General features: G+C 41.1%; 2 protein-coding genes across 2 annotated transcripts; one reads left to right on the top strand and one right to left on the bottom strand.

Moving 5' to 3' along the window:
• Positions 1-344: 344 nt before the first annotated feature.
• On the bottom strand, positions 345-12,304 carry nadkb (NAD kinase b). Its single transcript, XM_085378106.1, has 12 exons — positions 12,047-12,304; positions 10,241-10,534; positions 10,051-10,134; positions 9,269-9,398; positions 8,109-8,217; positions 6,899-6,984; positions 6,308-6,410; positions 6,052-6,227; positions 3,251-3,350; positions 2,970-3,127; positions 1,365-1,447; positions 345-1,270 (listed from the first exon to the last, which is right to left on the bottom strand). The coding sequence occupies exons 2-12, from the start codon at positions 10,531-10,533 to the stop codon at positions 1,111-1,113; spliced, it is 1,482 nt and encodes a 493-aa protein (XP_085234232.1). The 5' UTR covers position 10,534; positions 12,047-12,304; the 3' UTR covers positions 345-1,110.
• gpr160 (G protein-coupled receptor 160) lies at positions 12,105-14,297 on the top strand. Its single transcript, XM_085377553.1, is given in 5 exon segments — positions 12,105-12,123; positions 12,273-12,398; positions 13,649-13,937; positions 13,975-14,214; positions 14,216-14,297. Coding segments are annotated over 5 exon segments (756 nt in total).
• Positions 14,298-15,865: the final 1,568 nt, after the last annotated feature.

The following is a 15,865-nucleotide window of genomic DNA, read 5'->3' as shown; positions in this document are numbered from 1 at the left end:
CGGTTGGGGTGAGACATGCTTCCATTAATTTGCTTACCTGCGCTTTAACCCACTTCCTGACAATTAATTTTAAATACCTGGCTCACTGTGTGCAGCGCACCAAAACGTGAAGCAAACATGGCAAGACTTACATCTAAAAACAGCAGCAGTGCTAACATCAGTCCAGAGAAACAGCAGTGAATGACACGTAATTGTAGAAAATGTGCTTATTGAATGATTTTTACTGGCTAACTAGAACTACTAGTTTTCTCATAAGAGCTAAAAAAAAAAACTGATTTGATGAAGGGAGAGTTTGGGTTCACATAAAGATGAAAAAAGGAAAAAAAAGTTTGTTTTTTCTTTATTTTTAAGTTTGGCTCCTGCTACATCTTTTAATCATTTCACAATCTGTTGATAACGACGGCGACACAGAAATCTGACTTGCATTATAACTCAGGCTGAGAAGTTTGTAAGGCAGCTGAAACATGAAGTGTTTTACGGTGAGAACAGAAAGTAGGCCGTGAACTCCACAAGACGTTCATAAAGTAGAAAACAATCACATACAGTCGTCTTTGGTTTACTCCGTGATAGAAATTTCATTTTAAGTCGACTGTTTTCTTAAACTTGCTTCAAACTCCTGTCCTGAAAATATTCAGATATTACATAAATATGACGTTAAATAAATTAATCCTAGATTCTTGTATTTACAAATGTACATTTAAAGGTTGAGTACAAAGAGTATGTTTGCTTCATTTCAGCTTTCAGTGTATCTCTACGTTTATGTCGCTAACATCTAGCACTCTTACACTTATCATTGATGATTGTTTAGTACTCATGAGGAGCTTCGGGTGGTCATCATCATGCAATTGTTAAGATTTTTTTTTTTCCATTCCCGGGTAAGATGAAACATGCTTTCTTTCTGGAAGATACACATAAACTACAGTGTGTATTCACTGGACTGTAATGCGTTGATGACTTGGGGTGCAAATGATCACTGTGCACCGCTGATTTGACGCTGATTTGGTTGCAGACGATTCCTCAGTTCGTCTCTGAACAAACCTGATCCCTTCGTTCTCTCCGGGCTGCTGCAGAGAGCTTCAGGTGAATGTCTTTGAACCCCAACAATACCAGTCAGTTTTCTGTGTCTGACGAGTCAGAGGTGTCTGCGAGTCGGGCCTGCCTCTTGCGTACGTTCCAGTGCAAACACTGAGCCAGACTTTCAAACCAGTCATACACCAGGTCGTGACAACAGATCGATGGCACCGGATAACAGGAGGTCGTGATCTTAATACTGTGGGTAGAAGAACAGACGGAAGAATCATCTTAAAACTGAGGAAAAAAGTATTTGTAGTGAATCTGTTACAGACGTCGACACTTGTGCTTACCAGTCTCCGTGCTGGATCTCCTGCCTCTTCCTGCCATCAAACGACACCCAGGCAGTGTTCCTGGCATCAGGGGACAACGTGATCTGTTTCAAGGAAGGCGAGGACAGACTGTCAGTGTTAGAGTTAAAACAACATCAGCCAGGCGAGCAGCTCCATTTTACTTTTAAAGCATTTTCTAACCAGCACTGACAAACTTACGGATGAGAACAAAGGGCACGTCACTCATTTTGTGAGCATCTGGCCATGAACCAAAGCACCAATGCAAAAACTGCTGTTGTTACCAGATAAAACAAAGTGACTATAATTCAGAGCGGCTGACAGGAACAATTTTATGAAATGTATCCAATATTTCTCATTCAAACCCTTGTTAGAGCTGGTATAAGTAAGAGGGTTACTGGAGTTATTCCACAACGGTGGGGTAAAAATTTAATTAAGATATTTAAGCCTGTAATAAAGTGATGGACAGACCACCAGCCTCACAGCAAGAAGCTTGCTCGTTCGAACCGCCTGACCTGGTACCCGGAGGATTGTGGGTTTTCTCTAACAGTCCAAAGACTTGCATGTTAGGTTACCTGGTGTTTGTTTGTAGATGCCTCCAGACCAGTGTTAATGTCACTGACCAATACATTTCATCAATGGCCTTTTCTTCTGACAAAAACAAAACAATAGCTAAATAAAAACTAATGCACGAGGACAAAAGCTATGATGAAATGTACCGACACTTTTATGAATGAGCTGAAGATAGTCTGTTGAGACGAAATCCAATCAGAACTAATTAAGTTGTGTAGAATGGTGGTACACGTTTGGAACAGATCTTCTTGTGCAGTAAGGTTAGACACGCACATTTGTTGTGCCCATAAGACACAGTCTGAGCTGGGTTGGGGGGCGGCCACTAAATAGTACATGGACTGGTTCTTTTATAGCTTTTTTTCTACTGTACTTGTTTTATAAACCATGCCTCATTCCCCCATTCATAGAAGCACTTTTTTTCCTATCTAAGATTCACACACTCACTCTCTGGTCGGATCAGAGAACAACTTGGGGTTCATCATCTTGCCCAAAGGTCTATTTTGTAAATCTTGGTGATACCATGTTTCAGAGAGGAGGATTATCTGTAGTACACTCATTGGCTGGTGACTTGTGACTGACATGTCATTAGCGTATGTGCGAACAGCTGCACAGTCAGATGCGACCATTCCTCTGTTCATCTTTTGGTTTTGTTTATTTTAAGCCAAGGTAGCAATGGTGAAAACACTAAAATATAGGCTTCAAAATGGGACTTCACTAACCAGTAGCTGATCTCATGGCAGCTGCATCCTTTATACTGTGTTGGCAGATCGTGTTGATGGCTCTTTTCGCGTTATTTTGGCTCAAGGTGAATACAGTGAGTGAGTTTGGGCTATTAGTGTGGTGTGAAAGCGCACTGTTGTGTGGGGGGAAAAAGATGCTGGATTTCTAGCAATATGGACTTCTATAGATTATGTTAGATTCATAATTGTTGTTTGGCAACATTTAAATATGATTTAGTTTTTTCCTTCCGTCAGCACTGAGAGAACATTTAATATATACAAAACACAATAAAGATGTTTCCAACCTCCTCCTTACCATGAGCTCCACCCCAGCAGGAACCACGATGGGCCTGAAAGAGAGCGAGTGGGGGCAAATGGGAGTGACCATGATGGCGGGGACATTGGGATGGATCATAGAAGCTCCTGCTGCAGCCGCGTACGCCGTGCTGCCTGTAGGTGTGGACACGATCAAACCTGGAGAACAGAGTGAGATGGAGGCAGTTTATAACATTTGCCTTTGAGTTTATTTGTACACAAACACTTTGTTTCAGCTCTAGTAGAAACCGAATCAGTGCTCTGGAAGAAGCACAGACCCACCATCTCCCTGCACTGAGGTGATGAGTCGTCCATCAAGGTACAAGTCCACGTTGGACAGGTAGGAGGAGGGTCCTCGATCCACCACCACCTCATTCAACACCTGCACATGTACGTGTACACACACACACACACACACACACACAATAGATAAGATCAGAAGGCCTAGGGAACTCTGCCATGTTCTTAGAAAGGATATAAATCCTCTCTCCGAATACTGAAGACCCAAAATATGCAACTGCAGTGCCATCTTTTGACCAAATGACACATACTTAACTCATTCACTGCCATTGACGTCTATAGCCGTCAATTGCAGTGAATGAGTCAATGGGTTTAACTCATTCACTGCCAATGGCTGGCAGTGAATGAGTTAATATGAGCAGTTATCTATAAATGTGAATTTAGTGCAGTAAAATGAAAAAGCAAATAAATGTCTTTAGCTCGGTTAAAAAATAAAACGGTAGCAATGGTTGTGATTTTACAGATCAAGGAAACTGTATATAGACTGTATGGAGACAGCAGAAAAGATTGTATGAACTTGCCAGAGTGTCATGCTGTTAATATCCACATGGTGGTGCTATTTACAACAAAATTAAATCAGTTTGTCCTTTTAAGTTGGCACTAAAATTTCAGCAAAATATCTGGTTGATTTTTCCACCAAACACTCAAACAAGCAAATCTAATAAAAGGAAGCCTCTGGTTGGAGATGAAGGTCTAATAAACAAACTGGTTGTCATGTAAATTGTAAATAAACTCCACACCCATTGAGCAGTAAAACACAGAATAACATATCCATGTGTTCCCTGAAGACAGCCTTAAATCTGCTCAGTGTACTCCATAAAACAATAAACTAGTACATTACAGAAAGAAAAAAGTACAAGCAGACTGACTGCAAACAAATCATGTTCCACACTTCAGTGAGTCTCACAGCCTGCTGCAGCGCCGTGTTGTGATGTCTGACAGATATACTGACGTCAGCTGAGCACAACGCAAACATCCTGCTGGGTGCAAGCAGACATGATGTAATGTGAGGTCAAACTGAAGCTCAGGGATCAGAACAATCCGTCACTGTCTTTTATCGATGAGCCTAAAAACTCCAGGGGGGTGAGAGGACTAAGGAGAGGGCTGTGCTTAGAGAGAGAGGCTATGTGTGTGTGTCGTGTTCGCTAGTTACACAGTGTGTCAAACCGAGAACATCAGGAATCATTAAATATCCATTCGGCACTGACTCCACTGTTGACGCCACAGTATCCTTGGAAACTGGCTCAACAAACATTCATAACATCCGAATTTCTCTCCCGAGCAGCTTTATTATGACTGTTGCCATGGCAACCAAGCTGATGATCCCTCACTGAGCCCTAGACTACACACACATACACACACAGTCAGGTTCCATCATCTTAATGGCGTGCAGGAGTGTGATCGGGAATTAACAAGGAGGCCAAACTGCAGTCCCATGAGCCCAAATATTTACAGGAACTAAGGAACCACAGGAACTTAACTGGGAACTAAGAGGTCCCAGCTGCTGAATCTAAAGGACCTCAGAGAGATTAATCATATGATAGATTTAAAAAGGACTGCATTTTAGAGACCCGCAAGGAAACAGCAACATGGTTGTGGTGCTTTCCTTGGCATCTCAATGATCTCAGGTACAAAAGTTAAACCTAAGGCTTTTAGAGAGTTAACTGGATTTTAAATCAAATAATCAGGTTGTGACTGGAATGTAGACTTTCAGTTTTAACTTAAAAGGTTTAACAAAAGTACTGTTTAAGAATTCATTTTCATACATAGTCTCACATTTTCAGAAGTCCTAATTTTGAAATCCTTCAACATACTGTTGTTTTTTTGCAGGCTGATTGGCTGGTAACCCTATCATCATCATCATCATCTTCAGGGTTTCCCACAAAAACCTTAGGTGGTTTGTGTTTTAAGATTTCTTTTAAGTGTGTGTTCAGTTAGATAAAGTATTTTATCAGCCTTTTACACAGGTAAAACCTGCCTGAAAAGGTTAGTCAAACTATCAGACGCAGCATTAAAGATGCAGTCACACTGAGTGATAAAAGTGTGTAAACAGCATACTGGAAATACATTTAAGGGCTTTTACTGGTAATTGTATATTTAAGACATTTTGAGACTCACAGACACCCTGATAAATTCAAAGGAGCCATGACTGTGAAAAAGTAAACTGAAAACTCAGCGCATCTGTCTCCAAAGTACACAAACAGCTGAGGGACGCAACGAAGCAATCAGCTAATTAACAGATGCTTCTCTCCTGCCCTGACACTGTTTTTTCACTCTCTTTGACATCAAACTGTTAGGTCGTTCAATGAAGGTTTGTAACCCTTGCCCTCATTATAATATTTTAATTTATCATTTAGTGGCACTGATAACCGCGTGAATAAAAGTTTGCATCAGCCATGTGTCTTCAAGCTAGCCACAAGAGTTTCATCTGTTGCCTGACAGCTGCACACTTTCTTCACACCAGAAACCCCAGAAGGGTTGACTGTGAATGGGTAAATGTGACCTGTGCTGTAGGAACTGAGTGCTTCATAAGAACAGAAAAGCTCATTCTATCCACCTACTAAATTCCTAAAATTATTCTTCAAAATCATGAAAAAGTTCCAGCCTGTAATCTACATTTATGTTTATCTTGAGAATTGTCCAACCATTAATCTGATGATCTGATCATCAGAATGACGTACAATCCACCTCAGCTTCTAAACAAGAACACAAAAGCCAACAAGCTTATTTTTGGGGCGTAAACAGTCCAGCAGCTGATATTCTCACTGACCATTTTAACAAACCTGTAGCTGCAGGGTGACCCTGCCAGCATCAGTGTTGGTGTGTCCATGAGGAAGGAGTCCATTGTGCTCCGGCTGTTGTTGTGGCCCTCCGCTGTACGGCTGCTCTCCTGTTCTCTGAAGCATGTCCTTCACCACCTTCACCTTCAGACGACTGCGCAGAGTGATTGCTGCGTTGCCTGAAAGTCCCCCAAAAATTTCCGATCAGGTAAAAAGTTTCCAATGAAACTATTATTATCCAGAAAGAGCTGCAGTTTACCTTCAAACACTTTGGCTACTTCAGTCTTGTATGACTCAAACTTGAACGGTGTCAGAAAGCCCAGAGAGCCAAGGTGGAATGCCATGACTGGAGGGACACTTCCCTGCGGAAAAGAGAAGGCACGTCATTATGTAAAAATTAAAACCAACTCAGAACAATAGAAATGATCCAACCTATACTTTGAAAAGCTCACCGACAGGAAAACTGTAATTAAATATTCAAGTCCAAGCATTTCTTTTTATATTTTAAACAAACATTAATTCAGAAGAGAAGGAATCTGAAAGATTTGTTATGGTTATAATGCAATTACAATGCAAAATGAACATCTGTTATAATATTACACACACGGCAACTTCTAAAACACAGTGTGTCTTTGATGTGATTCATTTTGCTATTCTGAGTCTGTAACATGAAGGAGCAACAGTCATAAATTACTCACCAGGGTTAAAAACGCTACATTAAAATAGAAACAGTGGAAAATGTAAAACTCGCTTTTTTTTCTTTTATGTCACCGCTACAAAGGTCTTGGCTAACGTCAATAAGGTTTTCTGACATTTAGAAAAAAAAAAAAGAAAAAAAAAATCACAATACCTGGAAGAGCGAAGAGGCGTAAAGCAAAGTCCCGTCGCCACCCAGACAAATGATGAGATCGATGCAGTCGGATATATCATCATAACCTGACGTCACACAAAGTAAGTGCTTAAAAAATACAACAATGTTACTTCAAGCACGAGCCATTAAAAGATTTCCCCCTCATCAGACACTGCCAACATCTTTCATCATATTTACTCAATACTCAGGATCCCTTATTAAAGTTTCACCTTTTGCACTACTTTATAACAGTCACAACACAGATTGTCAGAATATTTCATTAATGGCAGTTTAAGTGTTTTTAATAGAAAAACACATTGGGGAAAAATGCTGCATGGGAGCATCCAATAACATGAATGACAAAGAAACAGCCACCATATGTAGTGAGGTACTGATCCAACACAACATTAACTAGGAAAACAGAGCAGTGGTTCAAACATGCAACATCCTCTCTCTGATAGCAACTCTTCAAACTGAACACGCTTATTTAACAAACAACGACACATCCTTTAAAGTACTACAATATAAGATCCGAGCGCTGGAGCCTATCATAGCTGTCACAGGGCAAGAGGTGGGGTACACCCTGGGCAGGTCTTTCAGATAAAAACCTACATGAAGTAGGGACAATGAGACTAAAGAGCTATAGGAACAAAAAGATGCAAAGCACAAATAAACAGAAAAACCCAACACTGACAACACTACTTCGGCTGTAGCTAATGTAGTTAATGGAAACAATTTAATAAACCCAACAAAAAACAGATCAGGAAAGAAAATTTAGCAAAGCTGCTCTTTATCTTGGTTTGAAGGATGACTTTATAAATAAAGATCATTTAGTTATACTATAAAAAGAAGATGAAATGCAATAGAAACAACACATTGTTATACATGTTTTTTTTAACACATCTCCAGTACCCTTTTTATTTTTTTAAACAGAAACACAGGAAATAATGAAAAATGAATGTACATAATTTTAAATATGTAATCATTCTGAAAGGAAAACTAAGTTCAGCAAGTTCTTTGCATTGCTGATGTGGTCATCTTAAGAGTAGAAATAGAATAGCGCTTAGGGTAACATAATCAATAATTCAACACTTCATCTTTGCCATTTTTACACTTTTACTGAAGAATAAACATCAAAAGATTGCACCTTTTACTAAACACAAATATCTGGTCTTCTAATGGTCAAGTTTTGTGTTGCTTTGGGTCTCACCCTCTCTGAAGGTGCAGAGCTGATTACGGATTGAGCCGAACGCCTCGTCCTTCGACAGCGTGGCGTCATCTGCGACCCTGCGCTCCACGTACACCATCATCTGCTTCTCCTGACACAAAAACGCACAACAACAGCCAAAACACACACAGACATCTCTTAAGTGTAAGCCTTTCAAAATAACGTTAAACATGTGCCAAACACATGTAGCTAGCTTAGTGATAGCACCTGTATGGAATGCAAATATGTGGATTCACTGTCCAACACCGACCGTCTGGTTTCACAAAGTACAGCTTTTTTTTTTGTTTTTTTAAAACAAACATCTGGTCACAAGGTGTTGTAACTGCTTGAAACGAGACTATAACTTACATGTCTGGACGCTTTCCTGCATTCTTCTTTATGATTATTTGTTGCTCTTAAGGTCTACAAGTGTGTCAGTGTACACTTGGTTCTTTGCCATGTTTCTCAGTAGGTACATGGGTGAAGTTTACAACTCGCCAACAGACAAAACTGAAGTGAAATCACTTTTTAAAGAGACGGCTCAGCCCAAACTCTACTTTTGTTCTGGCCTATTTTTTGTTATTAATTTATGTATGTTGCCCAATTTTGGAGATACTTGTTGTTAAAAAGAAAAGTCTGTCTTCTCTGAAAGAAAAACAAACAAACACAGTCTGTTGTCCTGGTAAAACACAGACACATGGTAGTGTCCGCTGGATATAAAAGATAATTTAATCAGACCAGGCCACCTTCTTTCGTGGCACTCAGAGCAGTCTGTGCCGCCCTGTGTGATCCGTCAGTATTAATTTGTTCTTTAGCAGCTCTTATGTAGGGCTGGACCATGCAGGCAAGCTTTCCCTGACCACAAACATCAGTAAGCTTCGGGTGCCTTTGTCCTTTTTGCCCCAGGTTACCTGTAGACCCTCAACTCAAACTATCCCAAAACACCTGCCATTTTGGGGATGCTCTAACTCAGCAGCCTAGCATCGAAGCTTTTATCTCGCTGACACATGAACTTTGAAAACTGTCTGATCGCTGCCTGACTAACATACTCTTAACAGCAGACGCGGTAATAACATAATCAGTGTCAGTAGTTTTATTGTTGTGGAAAATGGGAGTGCAGTACATTATCGACTGTATGACACTATAAACGCTGGGTCCTGTACCTCTACTAGAAACCTGCAGAGCTCTTTGAAAGGTTCAGCCAGGCTCTCATCTCTGATTTTCCTGATGACGAGCACATTCACTGGAGGTTTGTTCCAGGTGAGCCTCTGGCTGGCTGGGTCTTGGATGTGCCTGGGACACGGACACAGACATAGAGAAACAAGTGAATAAACAAACACCTAAAACTACAAACGCCGTCTCTCCGCGGCAGGTTATAAAACACACACAAAAAAGAAGAAATGAACACATATAATATATTTAAATGAGTTTAACGTACCACATTGTACTGATAGTTTAGGTCAGTCTGCTTTTGATCCTGACAGACATCAAATGAAGTAAATCCGACTGATACCATGTCTTCTCAATTAAATAAATATGATTCAGTATTCTCAAGGAGCCTAGTCATTCATTAACCGTGATGAATGACTCGGTCACGTTGAGGTCATGTCTGTACAGGCTGGGGTCAAATTCCAAACACAAGAATATATAAAATGCTCTTTTCCTCATCCCTTTACCTTTTATCTCCCTTCTTCTTTGTGTGGCGGATAACAGGCATTGTGCAGGTAAATCTGTCTGTATGCGTGTTCACAAATCAAGGCCAAAGAAACTCTTTACGATCAGGTGACGATCACTATCTGTAGCCCACTTTGTAAGCCTTCCCATCTCAGGTAATATCCAATCACAGCATTCTAAATTTATCTTATCTCATTCAGTTACACAAACTCATCTGTGTCAATGTCCTAACAAACACAAAGTCCGACTCATTCAGCACCCTCATGCTTACATGACTGAAGTTGGGTTGGGAAGAATGCAGGCTTTGGGTCCGAAGTGAGTGGCTGGATACGGTCCATGTAGAAAGTGGGCTCTTCTGTGAGAAGGAAAGACAGTGGAGTCAAGAGAACATCACCTCACGTCCCAAGCAGCAGAGCTGTGCCAGTGGCACGAAGGACCAGCTGGCAACCTGCAGTGCAAACCTCTTAGGAGAACTTTCCGCTGTGTCGCTTGCTGAACTGCAGGGCTCCAAGTGCTCGTGTTGGCCTGGCAACCTCCGGCGCTCAATCTCCCACAGCAGCTGTTCATGATCGCCCCCCCGTCGCTGCGACCTCTTCCCATCCCGTCGTTTCCTTGGTGACTTGGACGAGTGCTCCCTGTGCTTAGAGGCCCTGGGTGACTCTGACATCTGACCGAGCGGGGCGGAGGGTCGCAACATGGCTCTGTCCGGCACTGCTAGGGGCCTCGATGGAGGATTGGTCTCTGAATTTTCCATCCTGCAATCAAGGAACATAAATACTGGGTTTGGATGATTTCTTATAAAAATCAGTCAAACTTGAGTAAAGTTCACATCTGACAACACAGGAATCAGGTGACTGGTTTTGGTACAATAAGCCATTCAAAGTTTTACCCTCATGCTATGAAAATCTTCCAAGTCACAAGATCTTGGAGTACATTTTAAATTACATTAATTTTTCAGGCATTTTTGAGTCCTCATATTATATCATAAGGAATGTCTAATTTTTACCAACATTTAAATACATGCTCATCTTCTAGTCATGATCTCCTAAGTTTAAATACTTTTCCAATATAGTAATTCCCAATGTCCATCAAATTCCTGTGCACTTCAATTGTAATTCTTAAGGTTTATAAACAAAGAAATCTGACTGAGGCAATCAAGTGGGAGGCACTCATTGATTTGAGGTACTCATTACTGAAATACTTAAGAGCCCCCCCAAAAAAAGGAAACTATGACAATGCCTGACTATTTGAAATAAAAATCACCCAATGCTTTGTTACGTTATTTATTACTTGGTTCCAGCTTCTCAAAAAGAGGAGGATTTGCTGCTTTTTATTGTTTTATAAAATTATACATTTCATGTCCTAGGATTGTGACATGTTGAATAGACCACAGGAAGCTTTGCCTATACCAGACTTCTTTCAGCTGCTCCCTTTAGAGGTCACCACAGCAGATAATCAGCCTCCATCTCACCCTGTCCCTAGTATCCTCCTCTGTCACATCAGCCCTTTCTATGGCTTCCTTCTCTGTCCTCAGAATCTTCTCTGAGGTCTTCCGCTGTTCAGCTCCACATTCAACATAATTTGGCCAGTATATCCACTATCACTCTTCTGCATATGTCCAAACCATCTCAGCCTCATCTCTTTGTCTCTAAACCACTTAACCTAAGCCGTCCCTCTGATGTACTCTTTTTTTAATCCTGTCCATCCTGGTCAGTCCCAATGAAAATCCTCACACCTTCAGCTCTGCCTCCTGTCTTATTGTTAGTGCCATCCTCTACCCTATACAGCAACGCCTATACCAGACAGACAGACATTTAAAGGCCAAATAATAATAATAATGATGATGATAAATTATAAAAGCTCAAGAGTCCCACAACGTAATTGTTTTTAAATGTGCCTGATAAAGTAAACCAGTATATGTATGTATTTAGTGAGCAGATAATCCTTCAACCTCAGAGGTTGAAACCTCTAAATGACCCTAACAAATCACAAATAAAACATTTTTACTTGACTGATAAATCGTCTCTGTTCAACTGCAGGTTAATTAGAAAAATAATGACTGATCATTTCAATCATATGGACTTCTCCATCCTAACCGGTGAAATATACGTCAAGAAAACATAGCTGTGCAACTTTCTGTTCAGCCCTCATTTTCCAGCAGTGGCCTTGGGCCCAGTTCGGCTGACATAACCGTCCGTTTATAACACATTGCGCTCGCAGAAATTAAACTAACAGACACACACATAGACACACAAACACCTCAGTACCTGCCGTGACTAACGGCTTTGGAGCCGTTGATCTGTTGACAGCTACCGTTACCTAGCAATGGCTAACCGGCTAACGGGTCCGATCGGCAGTGAAACTTAACAAAGTGAAGCCTTACTGTGTCACAAACACGCGAACGCGCACATGTCGTTACTAATTCACCGCGGCTCGGGAATATTTAGACGGTACCGAGCGTGTATTTTAAAAACGGAAGCGCTGCTATCAAAGAGTACAAGTTGGCACGTTACAGAACCGGGGAGGTGACGTCACCGTTTGTCAGACAGCGCTACAACCCCCGCTCTCTGAGCGTGCTTAAAGCCACAGCGCCACGCCTGCCTCTGCTGGTCAAAGACGGTACTACACCCCCATAATGCACACTAAAAATACACTCACCGGACACTTTATTAGCTACACTTTGATAGTACAGGGTTGGATTCCCTTTTTTCGTTCAGAGCAATCCCAAAATATTCATTACAGATTTTGGTCCATGTTGACATGACAGCATCACACAGCTCCTGCAGATCTGATGGATCCATGATGTGAATTTCCTCTTCCACCAAATCCCTAACGTGCTCCGGTGGAGACTATGGAAGACATTTAAATAAAGTGATCATCACAGGTTTAAGAAACCAGTCTGTGATCCCACGTGAGATAAGTGTGAGTTTGCCTCACATTTCATCCACAGCTACCTTCTGTTGGCTCTCATAGGAATTTTTCCTGGGTATCTGTTGATGTGTCTTCCTGCTCACGCAAAAATAACTTATTTAGTTTTCCTGGTGTTTACACCAACTAACAAACCAACAATCTCTGTATCATCAGCAAAGCCAACATTAAAGACATCAGATGAGCCAGGCCAGCATTCATTAGTATGAGTAGATAAGACTAATGATTTAACATTCCCCTGTGGGGCTCCAGTGTCGGTGCTAATGGTGGGTGATACTTATCTTATTTATCACTCAATGATCTATCATTGAAAAAGGACTCAACCCTTATGATGGCTGCGCTGTCGACCTTTTTCTGTGACCACCTTTGCATTGTGTGGTCTTTCATTATGAAATCCAGATGGAAAGTCCACAAACAGAGCACATACATATGTTTTTGTTTTGGTTCAGATGACAGTGTATTACATGCACCATGTACTCTTCCTTCTTGTGGGTCCAGTTTTTTTTTTTGCATGTCGTTGAGAACACCATTCTCTCAAAAGTTAATGCTACTGGACAATAATCATTTGAAACCCCGTGGTTGTGACGTTTTTGAAGGAGGAGCTATTGATGATGGTTTTACAGGTTCTGGGAACACACTTCTTCCCTCCACACTACCAGTTAATCCATCAGGTCTGGCTGCTTTTCTAATATTGATCTTTCTAAAACGTTGAGTGCTGCAATCACTTGCTTGTCAAGCTTAAGCCGTTCCCTAATTCAGATGCGTTGAAGTGTGATCCTTCAAACCTCCCATATAATTTATTCAGTTCTTTCATCCCCACAAAACCTTTAAGTCACTTTTCCCTCTCTTGCCCTATCATTGTGTACACTCCCTGCTCCATCTGTGTTATCTTTCACTCTATTTTCTGCCTAGACACCTCATCATCACCCAATGATGACGAGGTGTTTGTTTGTTGGTTCAAATCCTCAGAGTAGCATACAGAGCACTGCAATGGCCCACTGCACTCATGGCTGGTTGGGCTCATTTTTACATCATGACTCAGAGGTTGCAAGCTTCCACCTTCAAGCCAAAATGATTCATGTTTTTATTAGTTAGCCTACTGGCATCCACCTGCTGGTAGACTGTTCTTTCCATCTTCCCACTGCCTGTTTCCCACCACCACATGCACAGGTGCTGAGTTTTTCACACCTCTCAGGTCCTGCATATTGCCATGCTGCTTGTCCTGACTCTGTGCTGCACTGCGTGCTCACCATCCTCTTGAGATTAGCTGCTACATACAGATATCTGTGAATTATCCTCCTTTGAAACCCCAAACTACAGAATAAATTTGCACTCAGTCCGGGAGGAATTTTGTCAACCAAGCTCTGTGTATATTTCTCAACACTTGGACCCCCTCCCTGGTTTTTCTGGCTGTTCTCTTCCTTCTACCCGCAGGAATACCCTCATACCTGGATCCGAACGGGGTCTGGCTGCGTTTCCTCAACAGCCTTCTGATAGCGTCTGCCCAGCCTTGCCTTGGCTGCAGTTCCTCCTGACAGCTTCTGTGGTTGGAGATTTAATTTTAGCCTGGCTGCAGAGGACAAAACATGACTGCACAAAGCATTTTACTAAAGAACCTACATTATAAGAAATAAAAAACAAAAATTTTATTTATTGGAATAATGTGGATTTCCCTGTAACAAACTACAGAGAGGTACTATCTGTTGGCTTAAAACTTTGATCACAATAGCTCAGCTGAATTGTTTATCATTTCCCAGATCTCCAGAGGACCTAGATGATTTTGGTAACTCCCTGACTTTTATGTAGCACCAGTTTGAACTCAAAACCACTGGTGACATTATGCAGGTACAACACCACCAATTATAAAAAGGTAGAACATTCTTTCGTTGAGGTCCAAAAATAGCTGCTGGACACGTATGTCACTCCTGATGTTCTAAAGTGGCGACAGGTTTATTTTAGCATTGATAACTGGAAATGACTGTTTTCTGTATAACTCTATCAGTCTGTCACATCATAGTGGAAGAATTCTGGCCCGTTCCTCTTTACGTTGCTTCACTTCATTAAGAATCACAGGCAGTCATTTATGCACAGCTCTGTTAAGATCTCTCCACAACATTTCAATCAGATTGAGGTCTAGACTTTGACTGGACCACTTACATTTTTCAGCAATTCTGCTGTAGATTTGTTGCAGTTTCGTTGTCCTGTCCCAGTTTGACCCAAGCTTTAGCTGCCAGACAGATGACCTCACATTTGACTTTAGAATACAGAGGAGTTTATGGTCGACTCAATGACTGTGGCTGTAAGACAAGGCCTACTCATCACCCCTCCACCACCGTGCTTGACAGTTGGTATGATGTGTTTGTGCTGATGTGCTGTGTTTAGTTTTTGGCAAACATCTCCACTTTGCTCTCATCTGCCCAAATGAAATTTGTTCAGATGAAGCCATGCTGCCATGTTCTTTTTACAGAGAAGAGGCTTTCCCCAGTTCAGTCCTTTTCTAAATATACTGTCATGAACTTTAACATGTGAACTGAGGCCTGTAGAGCCTGACATATAGCTCTTGGGTGATTTGCACAATCTGACCTTGGGGTGAATTTGCTGAGATGTCCACATATGAATGATGGACTTGTCTGGCCTTATAACCCTCTTTTTTCCTTGGCACTGAGTTAACACACTGACCTGCTTTTACAGAAGAGCTCAGAGTTACTGCTGATCAGTTAATCAAGTGGATCTGATTATCAGCACCGGACTGTTATGTGTAAGGATGTACAGGACCATAAATGTTGGTGAGCTCTATACTTAAAGGCGGTCTAGAAAAAAGACATGACGGATTTTGACACTACAGAACTTTACTTGAATTTGATCCAAGTTCATTGTCTATACAGGGTTTTATTTACAAGATCTGAAATCAGGAAAGGGCAAAAACAGAAAAAAAACAAAAAAACAAACACTAGATACAACTGAGGTATTAGCTAAAAGCATTTACAGGTATGTAATCTTTCTAGTAAATATCTATGATGATAAACAGAGATGCAGTGTCTTCTGCTTAAAAAACATCTTTTTTTTAATATATATATATCACAACATGAGGTAGGAGAACAGTGTCTCAATTCATGCAAGAACAAAAGTCTCATCACACTGTAGTATTGGCAACATAG

This window comes from Diplotaxodon limnothrissa, linkage group LG18 (assembly GCF_057381915.1).
Source record: "Diplotaxodon limnothrissa isolate DT_005_m linkage group LG18, D_limnothrissa_male_GT1.1, whole genome shotgun sequence".
Taxonomy (NCBI): domain Eukaryota; kingdom Metazoa; phylum Chordata; class Actinopteri; order Cichliformes; family Cichlidae; genus Diplotaxodon; species Diplotaxodon limnothrissa.
Note: the sequence above shows the minus strand (reverse complement) of the source record. Positions and strands in the feature narration are given on the sequence as shown.